The sequence below is a fragment of the Accipiter gentilis genome, chromosome 1 (genome assembly GCF_929443795.1).
Source record: "Accipiter gentilis chromosome 1, bAccGen1.1, whole genome shotgun sequence".
Taxonomy (NCBI): domain Eukaryota; kingdom Metazoa; phylum Chordata; class Aves; order Accipitriformes; family Accipitridae; genus Astur; species Astur gentilis.
This window is the reverse complement of record NC_064880.1, coordinates 30,588,144-30,606,364: the sequence shown is the minus strand read 5'-3', so window position 1 is coordinate 30,606,364 and position 18,221 is coordinate 30,588,144. Positions and strand designations below refer to the sequence as shown.

The 18,221-nt window shown below is 35.3% G+C and overlaps 1 protein-coding gene across 5 annotated transcripts in view; it reads right to left on the bottom strand.

Annotated features, from left to right (window-relative positions):
* The window catches only part of ATF2 (activating transcription factor 2), a 51,665-nt gene that overhangs the window by 29,375 nt on the left and 4,069 nt on the right, over positions 1-18,221 (bottom strand). For 3 of the 5 annotated variants that reach the window (XM_049830520.1, XM_049830767.1, XM_049830601.1), the window contains exons 3-7: positions 12,356-12,424; positions 11,658-11,727; positions 9,124-9,220; positions 7,325-7,443; positions 5,112-5,240 (exon numbers count right to left, since the gene is read on the bottom strand). In XM_049830520.1, the coding sequence (XP_049686477.1) occupies positions 5,112-5,240; positions 7,325-7,443; positions 9,124-9,220; positions 11,658-11,705 (393 nt within the window). In that variant the 5' untranslated portion in view covers positions 11,706-11,727; positions 12,356-12,424. Of the gene's footprint in view, positions 1-5,111; positions 5,241-7,324; positions 7,444-9,123; positions 9,221-11,657; positions 11,728-12,355; positions 12,425-14,393; positions 14,419-18,221 lie in introns of those variants that run through there. The other 2 variants (XM_049830682.1, XM_049830854.1) reach the window with 2 other exon arrangements.

Here is an 18,221-nt window from a genome sequence, read left to right as displayed (position 1 = left end):
ACACTAGCTACTGCAATCAATGGCACATAAAACTACACTCTTAAGACCAGCAGACTTTAGTTGCTCCACTGTTAAACCGAATTCAAAGAGAACATCTCATACCTGTGTCATATAGGCTACGTTGATTACCATTTGTCTGAATTAAGCTTAAGTTTTTAAAATTCATCCACAGAGATTTAAGCAGTAAGGACTTAGATGTCTTAAAGATATTTTTTTTCTTTTTATACATCCATTGCAAAATGCACGTGCTCCTCTGAGCACTTCATAGAACTATAAGTAGGCTAGCAAACTGCAGGCTTTAAAAAAGAAAGGACTTTAGATGATGAAGTTTTTTCCCTTCAAAACTCAGAGGCTAGATTTGTCATCAGGGTTCATTAGTTCATTCAGGCTTTTCCGAGGGACCTAAAAGACTATTTATTTACAGTGAATAAGTTTTTGGAGAATAGAAGTGAGTTGTACTGAGGAAAGCAAGAAATTTTTCTTTAGTATCAATCTGGTATATTTATAAATGTTATAATATCTGAACACAGTGCCTAGAATTACAGATGAGCATTCAGTCAAAAGAAGAAAACATTCAGTATGAAATTGCAAAAATAGAATTAAAAATTGGGAAGAGTTAATTAATGCATATTCTTAGGACAGGATTAAACACTCCTTTGCAAATAAGGGATTTGGTATTAACAGCTATACAGATCTTATTCAGTGAGAAGAGCCACAGGGAAAACATAAAGGAGACTGAACTGCTTGACTGGGAAATTAGAGGAAGGTATAAGGGGAGAATACTTGCCCTGATAATCTTTTGGCAATGGTCAATTGGAAAATTAATATTGTGTCATTCTTCACTGGTTTCAGCTTCACCCTTTCCTGCTTGCTGTTTGCCACTATTACCCATCTTGTTATTGTGAGCAAGGAGCCACTAGAAAGTCCATTCCCACTGTAGGGATCTGACACAGGAACACACCCATGCTTGCCCCTAACAGCCAAGAGAGGTTTAAGAGCTCTTTTTCTTGTTCTTCCTTTCACCTGAAACACCTTCATACATGGCAAGCACATAGATATAACGGTATATGTATAAATATAAATGTAGATATATGAAGACCACAGAACAAGTGGCTATGGCAAAGTAATTCTGATTTCCATAAAAAAGGGGAAAAAGACAGTCATCTAACAGCAGCCATGGAGCCATGTATATAGCTGTAATACAAAAATGTAAACTAACCAGATATTCACACATTCTCAACAACAGTAATGACATAACAGCCCCTTTGTATGGGTTTGTGCCCATGGCTTCTGTAAGTACCTGTGTGTGGGGGTGGGGAAATAGCTACCAAAATACAGAAGGCCAAGAAGAAAAGAACTGAGAGGCAGTGTGCAAAAATCTCCCAAGAACAGATAAGCTCCAGAGAAAACTGGCCCTGCTGAATTTGCAATGATTCATAAACTCAGAACACCAGCTGAATCTGTACGCTAGCATGAACATGCTGTACAATTCAGACAACATCTAAAACCACGGTGGCTGCTATATGTGAACAATGACTACAGGATTATATATACATCTGATGAAAGAATGGACCCCTTGAAGGGCTTTCATAGAATCACAGAATGGTTGGAGTTGGAAGCAACCTTTCAAGATCACCTAGTCCAACCCTTCTGCCAGGGGCATGGACATCTTTCACTAGGTCAGGTTGGTCAGAGCCCCATCCAACATGACCTTGAACACTTTCTGAACACCCACCTAGAAGTCACTGGCGTGTCAGTACAACCTTTTACCTCTGGGCAAGCAGCTGGGATTGGCCTCCCAACTGTTGCTGCAATCAGGTAACTATGTATGAATGAGCAAGTAAGTTATGCCACTCTGTGAATACTTATTGACCATTAATAACAACAGCTTAATTGATGGGTGTTCTAAAAATACCGACTGTAAAACTGGGTCTCTCCCTGGCTTGATCCCCTGCTAGGAAAAAGGCAATTTGCAACTTTTAGACAGTGATCTATGGAAACCAGATTTCAGCAATGGTCAGAAGATTAATGTATAAAATTCTGAAATAAATCTATGAAATTCTGAAAACAGAAACCTCACATGCACACAATTATTTCTGTGTGTTATTAAAGATAGCATTTGTGCTTTGTTTAAAAGACCAGAAACGATCCTCAACCATTAAAGGAATAACACATTTACTGACAAGTGTGTTTATACAGTTGAAAACAAAGTATTTTCAACTTCCTCTTTACTTTACACTAACTTGCTCTATGCTACACTGAAAAATGAAGCATGTGCTAGTTACTGCAACAATGTGATAGTAACACAAGCTGCAGATTTAAGAAGTATGGATTTAAAGGAAACTGACATTTTATTAGCATATAAAACCAAAACCATTTGCACACCAGTCTGATAGAACATACTTATTGGTCATCAAAGCATTGCACTAATCAAGTATAAATTTTGTCTGAAATAAAATAGTTTGTAAATATATTCTGCTAAAGAACATGAAAAACAGATTAATTTGCAATCACGAGATTAAGACAAAGTCATCTTACCTTTATCCACCTTCACAAGAAAGAAGTTTAAGCCTATTCAAAGATATTAGAGACTTATTTAAAGGACCTCTCCAATTCTTTTATTCTTGAACTAAAACCCACTGAATTGGAAAATATTTTACAAAACAGGATAGTTACTTTATTTCAGAAGTGTTTTCAGAGATGCATATTTGCAAGTATTTTGTATCTAAAAGCAAATAACTTCCTAATGCTATCAGTGAATACACAGAATTCTTTATACAGAAATGTAGATGGCCAGAACTAATACTGTAATTGATTATTACTGTAAGAAAACAATTGGTTTTAAAATAATTAAGTTAGGCAATTAGCTATCTGACAACAGCTAAGCAACTTGTGAAACTGTCACCCTTTGAAGTACTATAATGAGTTTGAAAGTTCTCAAAGAATAAATTAGGTTTCATTTGCTTATTATTTTAAGGCTAAAAGGCTTTATATACTTCCAATGATACCTTGATCTATTCAAAGGAGAATATCAATGCTTACTGAAGGCTAATGGAACTCAGGGAACTCTTGGAAAACTAGGAAAAGAATCAAGCATAATTTTTTAAGAGTCTCTAAGAAATTCCTTTGACAACTACAAGGAAAATTAGAACTGTCTTGCACATACATTAACAGGATGTAATCATTTAGGCTACTAAAATATATTCAGCCAATGAAATGGTTACAGTGGCATACGTATTTTAAAACCAGCTATGCCCTGAAAAAAACCCTTTCCTCCTTCAATACATCTATAGAAGGAGAATATAAAAATCTAACTGAGAAAACAGCAACACTCTGCTCACATTTCTCAACTTCTGCAGGCCACATTCAGCAGCAGCACACTCCAAGCAGCACCCTCATCCTTGCCCAGCTTGTCTCTACAATCAGACATCAGAACAGCATTGAGCAGCAGCAGCTTTTCACTTCAGCACTGTTACAGTGACAACACTGAAATTACATCATGAATGAGACAAGTTTATAAGTACTGCCAAGCATTGAAATATAATTTTCACTTGTAATGATGCTAATGAGATACTGAACCACTACTGTATAAAGATATTAATATTATCTCCTGCCAAAATTAGAGTACTTAGAGTAAGTATTTGAAGTGAAAAAATAAACTAACCTCTGAAATAAAGAAGAAATGAAATAAAGAAGACTTAAGATTTGGACTGTGATTTGCTTAATCCAAGCAGCTCTTTACATGTATTCCTTTAAACTACTTTTACTATTTTTGAGACTACACGATTGCCTTGATTACCTATGATTACTCATCCTTGCTAACTAATAAAAGTCAGTGAAGCTTTGTAAAGACAAATCTGAATTGAAACTCTCTTAAATTTTGGTCACACACTTAAGGCTCTTCTCATACTGGTGTCTGTTGGCACGATAAGAGAAGGGGGTGCAAGTTGAAACCAGAGAGGTTCAGACTGGATCCAAAGAAAAATAATTTCACCACAAGGACAGCCTGGCATTGGAATGGGTATCACTGAGAGGTTGTGCAGCCTCCCTCCTCAGAGGTTTCAAGACCAGACTGTGTAAAGCCCCGAGTAACTTGGTCTGACCTCAGAGCTAACCCCTGCTTTGAGGAGGAAGTTGGACCAGGAAATCCTGCAGTCCTTTCCAACCTGAATTACCCTGTGATCCTAAAAAGTCCTGCTGATTTTGGGGAATAAGGTATCTAAGTCCCTCAAATGCAGACTGCCCACTGAAGATGCACATAGAAAAAAGACTGACTAGAGCAACTATATTGCTTTATTATGTTCTGCTCCTAATATTTTTATTTATTGAAGTAGGAATAGCAATAAATTAGTTCAATTCACTGATTTTGCTTCGGTTTGTATTCTTCAAGAGAACTCGACATGATGGAAACACTGCAAGTCACATATCGAAGTTATCATTACTGTTAAACCATTCATTTCTTTAGAGCAATAGTTCTAAAACTGGTTTGACTGCAACATCCTCTAGTGACAGACAATACCTCAGTCTTCTATGAATATTCAAGTAAACACTAAACAAGCAAATGCCTGTGATCACCATTTTTAAACATACTGCTATAGCTTAAAGAGTATAAAATTTGAAACAAAATTATCTGGTGCTTAGCTTTGAAAGTCAGCCCACTCATCTCTGTACATTTTTGTAGAACATCCCCTGCTGTTCTACAAAACAATTTATGGTAAAACATAGGATAAAAATGAACACATGAAGAGTAGCAAACTGTTGACAATATTAAAAAAAAATATCAAAGAAACTGAACTTTCTTTGCTTTATGAACGATGATGCATAACAGAATAAAGGGCCCCTTTAGCATTTTCTAACACAGCATGAATATTAAATTTGGTTTCCTTTCTAGCTTTACTGGATGGCCAGTGTGAGGCAAAGAAATAATTGCAGTGAGCAAAGCTAACTAAAGAATTGAACAATTAAGTATATATCCACAGGAATATAGTAAACAAAAATTCTTTTCCTTTCAACCAGTTAAGTAGTGTGGCTATCATCATGCACAACAAACCTCCAGATCATCAGAAGATTCAAAAAATAAATTCCAAAACAAACAAAAAAAAGGTTCTGACCTTTTCATCATTGGTAGTAGACTCTGGATGAGGTAAAGGACTATCTTGATGAGTTGTCTCTACAACAGAAGGTTCTTCAATTTTATTTCTTATAATTGGCGTTGCAAGAGGAGACAGATCTAGAGGCATCTAAGAGCAACAGTGTAAAACAAAATTACTGTAATTACTCTCTAAAAAATTAAAATACGCAAGAAAATGTAAACAACTAAAGAGAAATATCAGCCTTATAACAACAGACAGGTGCTGATGTTTGGAAGATCTTGATGCAGATGCATTACTAGTCAAGGTTATTTTTCCAGCATCTGCACAAACACCAATCTTCAGTAACGCTTGGTCTTTCAATACCAATGTCAAACTAAATATTTTCTTCTTGAAAGTTAAAAACACTCAAAGTCTCTCTTTCCCCAGAGTCACAGGAAAATTATAGCTGAGGAAGGACTGTGCTACACTTAAAAATTACAGTTAAAAGACGGTATTATCCTTCTATAAATTATTATATCACATGCTACAAAAGCACAAAATCCTCGCTACATTTCCAAGTTAAGAAAGCTACAGTGGACAATTAATTTCAAACTTAAATTGCAGCAAAAAATTATTGAAAAAGCAAGTTTTATGTTACTACACAGATAAAATCCACTAGGACATCTGAAATACCACAAAGAAATTAAGTTATAAAATTACTTAAAGAAATACTATAGATTTGAAAGCCTATACTCCAATCTGGTCTGCTATACAAATACTTTTGAAAGAAACTTCCCCCAAAGCTCATCTTGTATTTACATTCTTCTAGATGCTTTTTTCAATTCAATTCCTAGTTTTCCTAAGGAATATATTACTAATGGGCAGGGAAGACTGTTAAAAGTGGAATCTCTTTTCATACCACGTCTGAATATGAAATACTACAGAAAAAAACCCCAACTATCAATGCCCTAGAAAGTATGCTATTATGGTAAATTTGTCCACCCCTTGCCATGATTGCTTATGTATATTAATCAGCCAGAAATACGGCAGGACTGTGTTTCTTCTCGTAACACACAGGGCAGCTTGGAAAATTAATATAAATGAAAGAAATTGCTGAAATGTTTACAATATTTTGCAATGCCTATGACCTCCTCCAAGGCAGTGGTGAATTACACAGAAAAAGACAGTAAATCCAGAATTAGATTTAGTGTTTTAAGAACAGTTAGCATACACCAATAAAAAAAATTTAAAAATAATGATTTGGTTATAGTTGTGGTAACAAAGCAAGGGTGAGGCTTTGTAAGGAATGGATAATAATCCATCCTATTCCTATTAAAATCTTCACTGAAACAAAGAAAATGCAGATACTGATTCTATAAAATCTGTATAAATGAGTACAAAAATACATTTTTTTTATCACTGCCTCTGGAAGTCAACCAGATAATCAACCAAAGGCAAAACTTTTCAAAGGGTACATTGAACAAAATTTTTCATTTGCAGAAGTGTTTAAATGTTTGGGCCCCTAACCAGTTATGACTGGGAAGTACAAAAATAAATAGAAGAAAAAACATTTAAATGTATGGGAAGTTCCTCATAAAAACATGAAGTTGCTAAACAGATACAGTCCAAATTTTTCCTCTATTTTGATCTGTACATGAAGAAAAAAAGTAGATGCTTAGGTTGTGATCAATAATTTCTCAGCAAAAGTATATTCACTATATGTTGCAATCAATTATAACCAAATTACTGACACTTCTTTAATTTTAGTTAGTATTTAACTCTGATTATCATGACTATTGGTTCTTCGAATAACATCGGTATTTTAAAACTAATCAAAGTAGTCAGTGTTCACATACTATTCTTTTCACATGCGTTTCTTGCAAATGTATGTTTTTCTTTCTGCAAAACCTCTTTACTTTTCAGAATTATTTTCTGCTTATTCAGGGTCTAATAAAATTTCAATCAAAGCTAATGATTAACTTCAACAGATATAGACTAGATACTTAAAGAATTAAGAAAAAGTCGATGTGTTCCATTGTTCATGCTAACTATGCAAAATTAATCAGGTAAACTAACCTTCAGAATAGTAATCTTAGATTTGCATTATCTCCATATAACATATACAAGCAGCTGGCAAATGATTATTGGTATAGTTTAGAAGGCAATATATAAATCCAAAGTTTGCTTTTTAAAATGGAATTTCTGATAAGAAAAAAGTAGAAGCTCTGAGAAGAAAAGGTTTTTGAACATACTTTTTTAATGTCATCTTCAGAAGCCTTTTTAAACTCATTTTCAAAAGGACTTGCTAATTCATTGAATAAGCCCACTTCTTCACAGTTCTTCAAGAATCGAGTTGGTGTTGGAGTCTGATCTGAAATGAAGCGTACAAAACCCCCAAAATTTTATTTTAAAAATACCATTAACCTACTTATCGTAAATATTTTTCAGAATAAAAGCAAATAGAAAGAGACAACGTGGTTAAGAACTCTCTTAGGCATTGCAAGCAGGCTCCTTCCTGCCTTGCAGGGAGGCCAACCAGAAGGCATACTCCACCTGCTGGAGACAAGCAACTGAAGTTTGCAAACCAGTAAAGCCCCTTATAGTTTTGGGAGTGTATCAAAGCATTTCTTCTGTCTGTGTCCAGAAACCAGAGGGAGCTATTCTCAAGTGCCTAGTCTAGCATAGCAGATCACTTCAGTGAGCAAGCAGGCTCTATTTTCAGATAAAGATAAGGCCTACATGAAGGCTTTAATTAAAAAGAAAAAAGAAAAAAAAAAGAGAGAGAAAGAAAAGTGCACACCTCACAGAATTACTTTCAAGTGCGTGGAATTTCTAAAATGAAGTGTGATATTGTACACAAGATTGTATTGACTCCTATGATGCCTGGGTGACTACTGCATGAAGCAGTTTCAAAAAAGCCTTTCTAAGAAGTTTTTGGCACTATGTAAATTCCCCCTTTTTCACTTACCAGGTCAAAATTAACCACGTTTGTCACAAAGTTACCTGCATTCAAAATATTGTAAAGTGGTATTATGTGCATCTTGCTAATGTAAGCTGGCATTTACGACTAACAGTTCATACGCTGGAATGTGGCTGCAAAAACAGACACTGCCATGGTTTCATTCTCAAACACCTGATTATTTGACAGGTCCCCTTTCTTATGGTAGAATTGCAGAGGATCACGTTTAGAGTTTAAAAATGTGTAACTGCTGGTTTAAGAGTAACAAATTTTTTTATCTGCTAATCCTAACAAATTAGCCACTGATAAGGAAAAAAAATTCAGAAAATGCCCGAAAGCCTTTGTGAAGTTCGTTTAAGCTGTTCCACCACTGAAAAAGACCCAGTCTGACAGTAACTTTTAGAATAATTAGCATGTGCTATCTTCATTCAAGAACTTTAAAATTTACAATGCAATCAATCATCCATTGGTGATTACTTCTGATCCTGGACAAACAAAAAAAGTTAGTTACGAATGACCAAGGGTATACCATGAATTCAGAAGTGGAAATACAGTAAAAGTATTTTGAATTGAAGTTAAATTAAACCAAAAAATTTTTATCTTTCTTCTACTATCTCATTTAAAGAATAATAATTACCAATTCGTTCTTCTCATGTCACCATAGTATGTAAAAAACCACTACATATTTTAAAATTGAAGAGACATGTAATATCAACGAATAATTAGAACTTAAATACAGTTTAATCTACTTATAAATCCTGTTAGGCATAGCCTTTGTTAGTGTGTGTTCTTATTGAATGCTTATTACATAATTTAATCAATTATTAAAGTATTGACAATTGAAAAATACTTAAGATTATATATCAGATCCAAATAAAAGTTACTTATGGAGAATAATACTGGCTTCAAATTCTGACAAAAGCTAATTATGTAAGAAAATATTGCCTAAGCACACATGGCAGAAAACTATAGTGAAGAAAATGTTTCATATTCTCTTATCATAAGTCTATGCATTATGTACAGAAAATACATAAAATGTATGCCCATTCCAGCAGAAAAGTGAATAAACTAGTTATAAAAGCATATACTAACCAGCCACAATGACACTATCATTACGAGCCGGACCAAATTTCAGTGTCATCTCATGTTTATGTTTATGGACAGCCAAATGATCCTCATTGGTAAAACGCTGCAGCGGAAAGTTTTAAGAAACAGTTGTAATTTTGAGTGTGAACAAAGTAAATGCAATTCTACAGAAATAAATTTTTACAACACGTAAAATTATCATTACTATGTTAACAGACAACCCTCTTAGGCAGATATATCTCGCTCCTTGGTCAACAGTACCAAGCAGAAATACTATAAAACTCAAATGATGTTCATAGTAACTAAATAGTAATGATACCAGGGAAATGGTAGTATAAGTACCTGCATTCATCAAAAGTCCAAGACAAAATTTCAGAGTGCTGCAGACTTCATCAACTGTTAGCAAACAGCCATTTGCTACACTAATGGGTCTTGACAATGTTTAGTAATTGATTACCACTATTTGATTTCTATATTGTGTGTATTATCACAATAATGAAAATTGACCTGTAATCACAAACACAGACTTCATTGTATTTAATAGCATAAAAATAAAATAAAGCAGAGCTCCTGCCCCTGACCATTTACTACATAAAATAAGAGGCAGACAGAGTGGGAAACACTGGAACAGTGTCAGACAACTGAGAAGCTGTGAATGAACTAAACTTATTAGAATTTTTAAAATCTCTCACGTTTTCAGAATTATGCCAGTTTTGTGCATACTTCCCCCAAAATCTGGGGTACATTCTTTTAAAAAAAGCAGTAAGCAGAAAAAGTGCTGTAAAAAGACAATCTTACTTTTACTATCTTGAAATTTGCTATGTATCTGTAGTTGTGAGTAAAGTTTTTCAACTGAGATAATGTAAGAAAATGTTTCCCAAGATGCAGGTTTCCTAAAAGGAACACATGTTACAAAATACTCAAGTTCTTTTCTTTGTGAACGTTTGAGTCCCAAATTATGTTTCTGATTATTCCTCAATAATTTAAGTCATTCCACTTGTAGCAGATACACACCAAGTGTTGTCTCTCAGAAAACAATACAGAAAGCTTAGTTGACCTCAGAGTACAGTCATCCAGAATATTTCTGTGAGAAAGGACATGTATATGGGGAGCTGAGAGGGAAATTAAAAATGCAGGATCATTGAAAGACAGGTCAATATAGGCCAGGCACTTTTTTTATTAGAGCTCTGTTGCCAAGGATTCCAAATGGCCAGCTCTCCATAGCTCCTGTGCCTTATCTCCAGATACAGCATAAGCCGGGAACTTTGGTGTTCTATCACACTAAGAGACTTAAGTACATCTTTCTGTCCCCACTATGTGATGGACAGGCTCCTTCAGAGGGAATAGGATCTCCAGGTCCTGACTCCCTCTCTGTATTCTATAGTATGAGCTGTCATCTGGAGAAGCCTTGCCCATTTTCAGGACATGAACTTCTCACTTCTCCTTCACTGGAATCAAGGATTGCTGTAGCCCCATGATGCATCTTCCATGAGATTTAGTTGCCAAACACTTCTGACAGAGCTTACATTGAAATGAGATTCAAATAGGATGGGGAAAAACATGTTGATTAGGAGGAGGCAGTCCTCTTCTGTTACTTTTGATGTCTCTGAACATGTTAGACATCATAAGAAATCTTAGTCCTTTCCCACTTTAAATACAGAAGGCTCCGTTAACATAACATTAATGCTGTCATTCATCGTAAACCCAAGTTTTCAGAATAAAAATGAACATATTTTGAAGTCAAAATCCAAATAAATCCAAGTGCACTAATATAATGTAAAAACACAGCTTAAGAAATCAATTCTACATAAACGCAGCAGAGATAATATTATGAAAAAAAATCAGCTTGCTTAAGAAATTAATTCTATATAAAGGATGCGAGGATGTCCATCTCATGCAGCAGATAATGCAAATTAATTTATTTTCAGGTTACTAAATTAAAGGGTTAAGACAGCTTCCTTTTAAGCAACCATCTGCTAAAACACTCAGTATTTTTACTTTTCTGCTCACATTCAGCTCTTTATCTACTAATGCTATTTAATAGAATACATTAAAACTACAATAGGAATCGAAATACATTTTGTGGCATGCATACTGTTAGCATCTTCCTATACACAAAAATATACATAAAACGTTATGCCATTAAATATTTGCAGTCACCATAGTTGTGAAGATTAGTGACAAGCAAGCTTCACGATGAGCTCCCCACTGACATTGAAATATTCTGAAAAATATAGGTTACCTGATGTAAAGTAGGATGTTTCTTGATTTATTTATTTTTTTAATGAAAGCAAATAAAGCCGGGCTAACAAATGAAATTACTTTCAGCTCGGAAAGAGTAATTTAATTAGGTTTTTTCTCCTATGGATAGCATTTTCTGAATAAACACCCAAAATGCTAGAAATTCTGGCTGTCACCTGCTTTTCAACAAAACATAGATACTTTCTACCAATTATCATATATCCCCCTTTCTTCAATCCCTAGAAATACACATCACTTTTACTTTCATCAATGCTAATAACTTCAAGTCAGACCATTACCTGGCCACATCCAGGGGCAGTGCATAAAAAGGGTTTGTCATCACTCATATTCCACAGGTCGTTGTGCTACCTGTATTGAAACGAGAATGGAACAGATTTTACAAATATTGCAACAAATTAGCAATACATTAACATCCAAAGGATATCTTAATATTCCATGGGCAAGAATTTCTGCCTTCTGGCTACACTAAGAATCTAAATACCCAGGATTCAAGTAGAGTCTGCATTCCAAGCTCTGTCAGGAAGGTACACAAAACCCCAATAGAGACATAGTAGGTTTTGAACATACATCTCAGTCGGAAAGGCAAGTATTTGTACTTAACATGACTACTTGCAAAAGGAAGACAACTTGTTATTGAAATAAAAATACATTGTAATAATGATCCAATTCCTACAATTAAGAAAAGAACAAAGAGCAGTAGACAATCCCAAGTAGTCAAGGACACAGTGCCAACAAATGAGAAAAAGTGGTTGATTCCTTAACCCTTTCATAATCTTTACAGCTCGTCTTTAAAGATAAGTTAGCAGATAGCCCTTTATGTATACTGTTACAAATTAAACTAGAAAAACATGTACTTTAGTAACGTTTCAGCTGTACAACTAAATTACCAACAGGTTAAAAAATATTTAAGACATAATAGATATTAATTATATTTTGTGCTGTTTTACATATTTGCCACACTTACTAATACACATACCTGCCAGATTTCACATATAAACCTGTTTCATAGGGCAAACTATCATATCCTCCTTTTCATGGCAATGAACTGTAATTGAAAGAAGATATTAATTATTATGCATGTTAAACATGTAATAATACGTGATTTTGTAAAGATAAATTACATAATGCCCACAATTCACCCATGAAACACAACAGCTTTTCAAAGAAAGGGTTTACTTCAATACATGCTCTAATTAGTTACACTTTCAGACAGAAAGATATGCTTCTACTCTCTCATCCTGCAAGCATAGCAAGGTAGTATCACTCTGCTTCAGGGAAAGAGGGACAAAAACAGGATTGAGCCAGCGTGTGCTGGACAAAGCATAAAACTAGTATGTGGATGTTGTGACATCAGTGACAAAAAATAATAAAGTTCTGGTACAATGAACATATATAAAATCAAGATATTGTTGTCACATCACTAAACCCAAAAGTGGTTAACTAATCTCAACACTCTAAGTTACCTCATTTTAAGGTCAAGTAATGAGGGGTGGTGGGGGAGTTGAATGTACCAAATTAGCTTATTAGCCAGGAGATGACAAGCACTCTCAACCCATCTGTGGCTTTACCCTGGAGGAAATGCATTCATCTTTAAATATGAGTATTTGTATGGAGATCTAACAATGTTAGTTCTGAACACTGCTTAGCTTGATGAAGCAAATAAAGATGAATAAAGATGTCTTTATGATTAAAGATCATGAGCAGAATAAATCCATCTCTCCCCCAGCAGACTGGTCACGAAAAGCTACAATGCTTCTGAAACTGTCTAACCATCCTAAGAATGTATACTTCTAGTACACCATTTAGCACTAGGCACAAGACAGATCAAGTAAGCGTAAGCAAATAATTTAAGACTTAATACCTCAGAGATCTGTAGGGAACACACTACCTGATCCTTTTGCCTGCAACTGTACAGTAAAAAACTACTGTATAGACTTTTTGGATATTACTTCAAGGAGATCCCAGTGTCCTTAGTCATGGGCACCAATAAGCAAAGAAGCAAAACGTGGAGTGGAGGAGATTCCAAAGTGTCACTTTGAAATATATACATTCAACAGAACGAGGATACTGAGCTGAGATCACAAGCCAAGAAGAGATGAATGGCTGCCAGAAACTTTAGAGCCTTTGGCACTGACAACTTGTGGAAACATTTATGTCCTGAAGAAAGGATGCCAAAGCAAATCAGGGATGGAGATTGTTCTGCTGTTCTTTGCAAAGAGTTCATAACCTGTCTCAAGTTTCTGAAGGGATGAAATATTTCTTGAACTGTTCAAACTATGAACTTGGTACTGTCACCAATCAAGAGCATTAACAAGGTTATGGGCAAGTCTGAATGCTCATGACTAAGGCTTCAGGATAGAAAATAAGGTCCTTACCAATGAAGCTGTAGGATTACATCTTTTTATTATCCGGACACTTAAAAGCTATCTCATGAGCTTATTATCCTTGTTCAGCTACGCAACAGTCAGATTTTTTAACATGCAGGTTCAAAACTAACAGAGGCAGTCTCCTTTAGATCTCAAAAGGAATTTGCTTTGTTAAATCTTGGTCATGGGGCACCATATAGTTATATATGGCTACAATATACACATATGGATATATACTATGAGCAGAAGTTATATCAGAAATGTCTGAAGGTGCAAGAAAAATTCCTTTTTTTTTTTTATCCAAAGGATGAAGAGTTTGATTAACAAAAGTGCATGTAGGGCATTTTTTCCACTCTGTTACTACACCTTGTTGTCAGTCTTTGACAAGTGCATAGTATCAGCCATAAAATCTACTCTACCGATACTGTTAGTATTTTTCTTAGGTCATAAGCTGCAAAGATCAAATTTTCAAGTCTGCTCATTTTCTCTTTTAAAGGAATATTACCAAAACACGTATCTGCATAGGAAGTCATTACCTGGTTCCATGTTTTGGTTTGTGATGCCTGTGAATTCTGAATGCCTGATTTATAAACTAAAAATCAATCCTTGTGAAAAAGAAAAAAAGTATTGTCCTCCTGGCAAACTTACTGGAAAAAAGTTGGAGATAAATTCATTTCCTGATCTTTATAATATTATTTGACTGCAGGCCACAAGGAATTTTGTGAGGTAATGCCTTGTAAAGGGATTCCAGCTAACATCTGAGGAAAAAAAAGTATCTTGAAGCACTGAAATTTTTGCACTTAAAAGAGAAAAGAAGTTCACTCATGCATTCCAGCAAGACTTCGGACATCATAAATCTAAACAGAAACTGGATCTGACAGGATGGGGAAACAAAGGGCTCACATTCGTTACTGTAGCCAAATTGGTAAGGATTGTATTTACCTATTACAAAGACAAATGCAAAGCTTGCACCTAGAACAAAGTAACTCCATGCAGCAGTGCAGGCTGAGGGCCAACTGGCTGTCAAGCAGCTTTGGGGCAGAACCTGTAACTCCTGGTGGACAACAAACTGAACACGATTCAGCATAATGTCACTTACAGCAACGAAAGCTAACAGCCTACTGGGCTCAATTACCAAGAAGCATAGCAAGCAGATGAAGGGAAGTGATTACTCTCCGTTATCTGGCACTCATGAGGCTACAGCTGGAGCACTGTGTCCCGTTTTGAGCCCCTCAAGACAGATGACAAACTGGAAAGAAACCAGCAGGGGCCCCAACAAAATAGTTAGGAAGCTGGACTATTACATACAGGAGGAGTATCGCGAAGCAAAGTTTGTTCAGCATGGAGAAGGAAAGCTAAGGAAGGATCTACTTGCTGTCTTATACTCCCTGATGTATTGTTATAGAGAAGACAGATCCAGACTCTAGGTAGAGTACAACAAAAGGATGAGCTGCAACATTCACAAGCCACACCAAGAAGGTTAAGAGCAAGTATGAGGGGGGGCAGGGATTAAAAACAAAGAAAAAACCACACAGTGAGGGCAGCTGAACACTGGAACAGGTTGCCCGGTGGGGCTGTGGAATCTCCATCCTTGGAAATATTCAAAATTTGAGTGGAGGAAATTCTCAGCAATCCAAGAAACTCTGAAATTTGAAGTATACCATAAAGACATCGCTAGAAACAGAGTGGTCAACAGCAAAAGACAATCCAAACTTGGGTAACGTTCTCACAGCTTTAGAAGACAACAGCATGGTTAACTTTACAGCCCAACAACTGGAACTGCTGCTGCTACGGAAAACAAACAAACCCTATCCTTTGCCTCCTCTTTTCTTCCTGGATTGTTTATTGTCTGACAGGAATAACAAGACTAACACGCAGAAGGCCAATTTTCAGAAAAGAAGTTTGTGATTGCCACTCTGATTTCAAAAAGCTACTGGAAATTGACTGCTCTAAGAGAGACTATCACAGTAAAAAAGAAGAATTTAGAAAATACTCTTCCCCTGAAAACCAAAATAGCAGCTTAAACGCCATCTTGACAAAAATGTTAGTCACCCGACCAAATGAGAAATGAAGTATGTAAACTAAGCCAATCGCTAGAGATGAATTATAGCCACCTTGGATTGTTACCCAGGCAACAGCAAACACCTCGTCCCATAGAAAAAAGATGGTTCCTGAAACAATCCAATCTGAATGTGAAACTCTAGCCTTAACTTATCTCTTCAGATAAGCTGAACAGTCCAGTGAAATGATTCTTACTACCAGTCCACTGAACTGCAACTTTATTCTGTAAACCTTCCAACCCTAAATTCCTTTCAGTAGCATAAAGAAACCCATACATAGAATTTTTCTGAGTTACACTGAGAAACAGGATCAGAGCTGAACATGGGAAAACCATGAAATAATCTCAGCAGTATAATCAACTTTGGTACTTATATCAGAAAGTAATCTCACTTTTTTGGTGTTTGCTCCATACTTTCAACACAAAGGTAAAATAGTTCCATATCATGCCTACTTAAAATGTCATAAATGTCTTTTATCATTTTTGGAAACCAAACTGTACAGTAAAATATATAAATAAGTATATATATGTGTTTAAAATATATATGATACAGAGAAATAAAAGCAGGTTTGCAAGCAATTTACTAATATTTAGGACAGTGTACTTATTTAAAAAATAAAGATGTTTCTATAAAACAACACACTAATGTTTATCTAAATGTGCTATAAAAATAGCTTCAACAATTATTTGTATATTTTTATAAGACTTTAATTAAACATCTTAAGTACACTTTCTGGAAACTATTACTACATACTCTGAGGCTTGCTTCTAAAATACCTTCCTGTAGACAATTTGTGAAAGAATAGAAACACTGATTTAAGCAATGTCTTGTTGGCTTATTTTACTGTTAAAGGTTCTTCTGTTTTTTCTCAATTCCCTACATACAGGAGCATGGAAAACACAACTGACATCTTGTTTCAAAATTTTTTTCTACTAAACATTTAAATGGCTGTTTAAAAATAAATACATACTGATAATCCTTGCAAAATCCTCTCCAAATGTGCTGAGAAAAATCATTCTTCACATGTACCTAGTAAAGATTCATTAGACTTGTAGCTAAAGTCTCTGAACACTTTACCTGTATGCATGCTGTATGCCAAAAGACCTCTATGCACTAACCTGCTCATGGCCTGTGCAGTCTTACCCTGTGATAACCTATTCTAAGCACTGTAGCAATAGAGAGACTGCCCTCCTGTAACGTCAGGTCTGACACAAACAGCATGGAAGAAAACAGCCTGAACTGAACACAGAAAAGACAGACAACTATAAAAATACCAATTAAAAAAAAAAAAAGAAAACCTTAAAACTTTTCAAGGTCAACATTCCTCTACTGACCAGCAAGCGAGAAGAGATGCACACTCTCACAAGTGTGTCACCCCTCTAAACTTGACAGTTCATAGAGGACAATCTGACAGTCTGCCAGCTACAGTAGCAGCGGATTTATCTACTACTGCTTACATGTGATGCAAACCCAAGTTTTGCAGCTAGACTGACCACTTGCACGTGGCTCCAACTCAAGAAACATCTGTACATACTGGTTTTTGGAAAAAAGTTGGACAAAAACTGTATTAGGTCAGTGAGACAAATCAGAATTATAGTAGTCCATCAGCATCAAGGCTCCCCTGGGTCTATACATTGCAAAGTGCTTAAGTTACAGTATCAGTGATGTATTTTCCGACGGATGTTTGCATTTCCTCAAGACCGACTGTGTCTATTCAACATTTCCTTTATTCTTTACATTTGATCTGGGATTGTGCCCCTTTCTACTGCAAGTTACAAACCCTTACAGTATACAAAATTATTAACTCTTCATAAGCTTTTCTGTAGATCTCACCATAGTGTGTAATTGCTTTAGGTAGTATAAGATTTTTAAGATTTTACTTTAAAGCTTCATTTTATAATGGGAAACTGAAACATAAAAGGGCAAGGTCAAAATTTCAAGCCTTTATCAACTTTTAAGAGTTCTACTTGAGGTGCGTACTTTTTCAAAGTAAAGTGGACTGAATATATTTGCCACAGTAAAGAATAACGTTCTTAATGGTTACCTGAAGAGCTGAATTTAGTGTTTTGCTTGGCTCCATACAAGAATTTTAACAGACATGCTTCTTTAGATGAGGAGAAAAAAAAGTAACTATTTTTGTTTTCCAAATCTAAACACTTCAAAATTAAGAGATAGCTTTCTCATGCAACTAAACAAATCAACGCAAATCAAAACGAACAGGGCACCCTTTATACTTTCAGTACTTGCGCACAGCATAAATTTTAATCACCTCCCACATTTGAGCCTATCTTTATTTCCACAATTTTCTATAGAGGCAGATTTGCAAGTTTTGCTTTCAGTAAAAATCAGAAGTTAGTATGTTGAAAACACCACTTAATAAGAAGTAATATAAATAAATAAAATAAAAATGTGTATT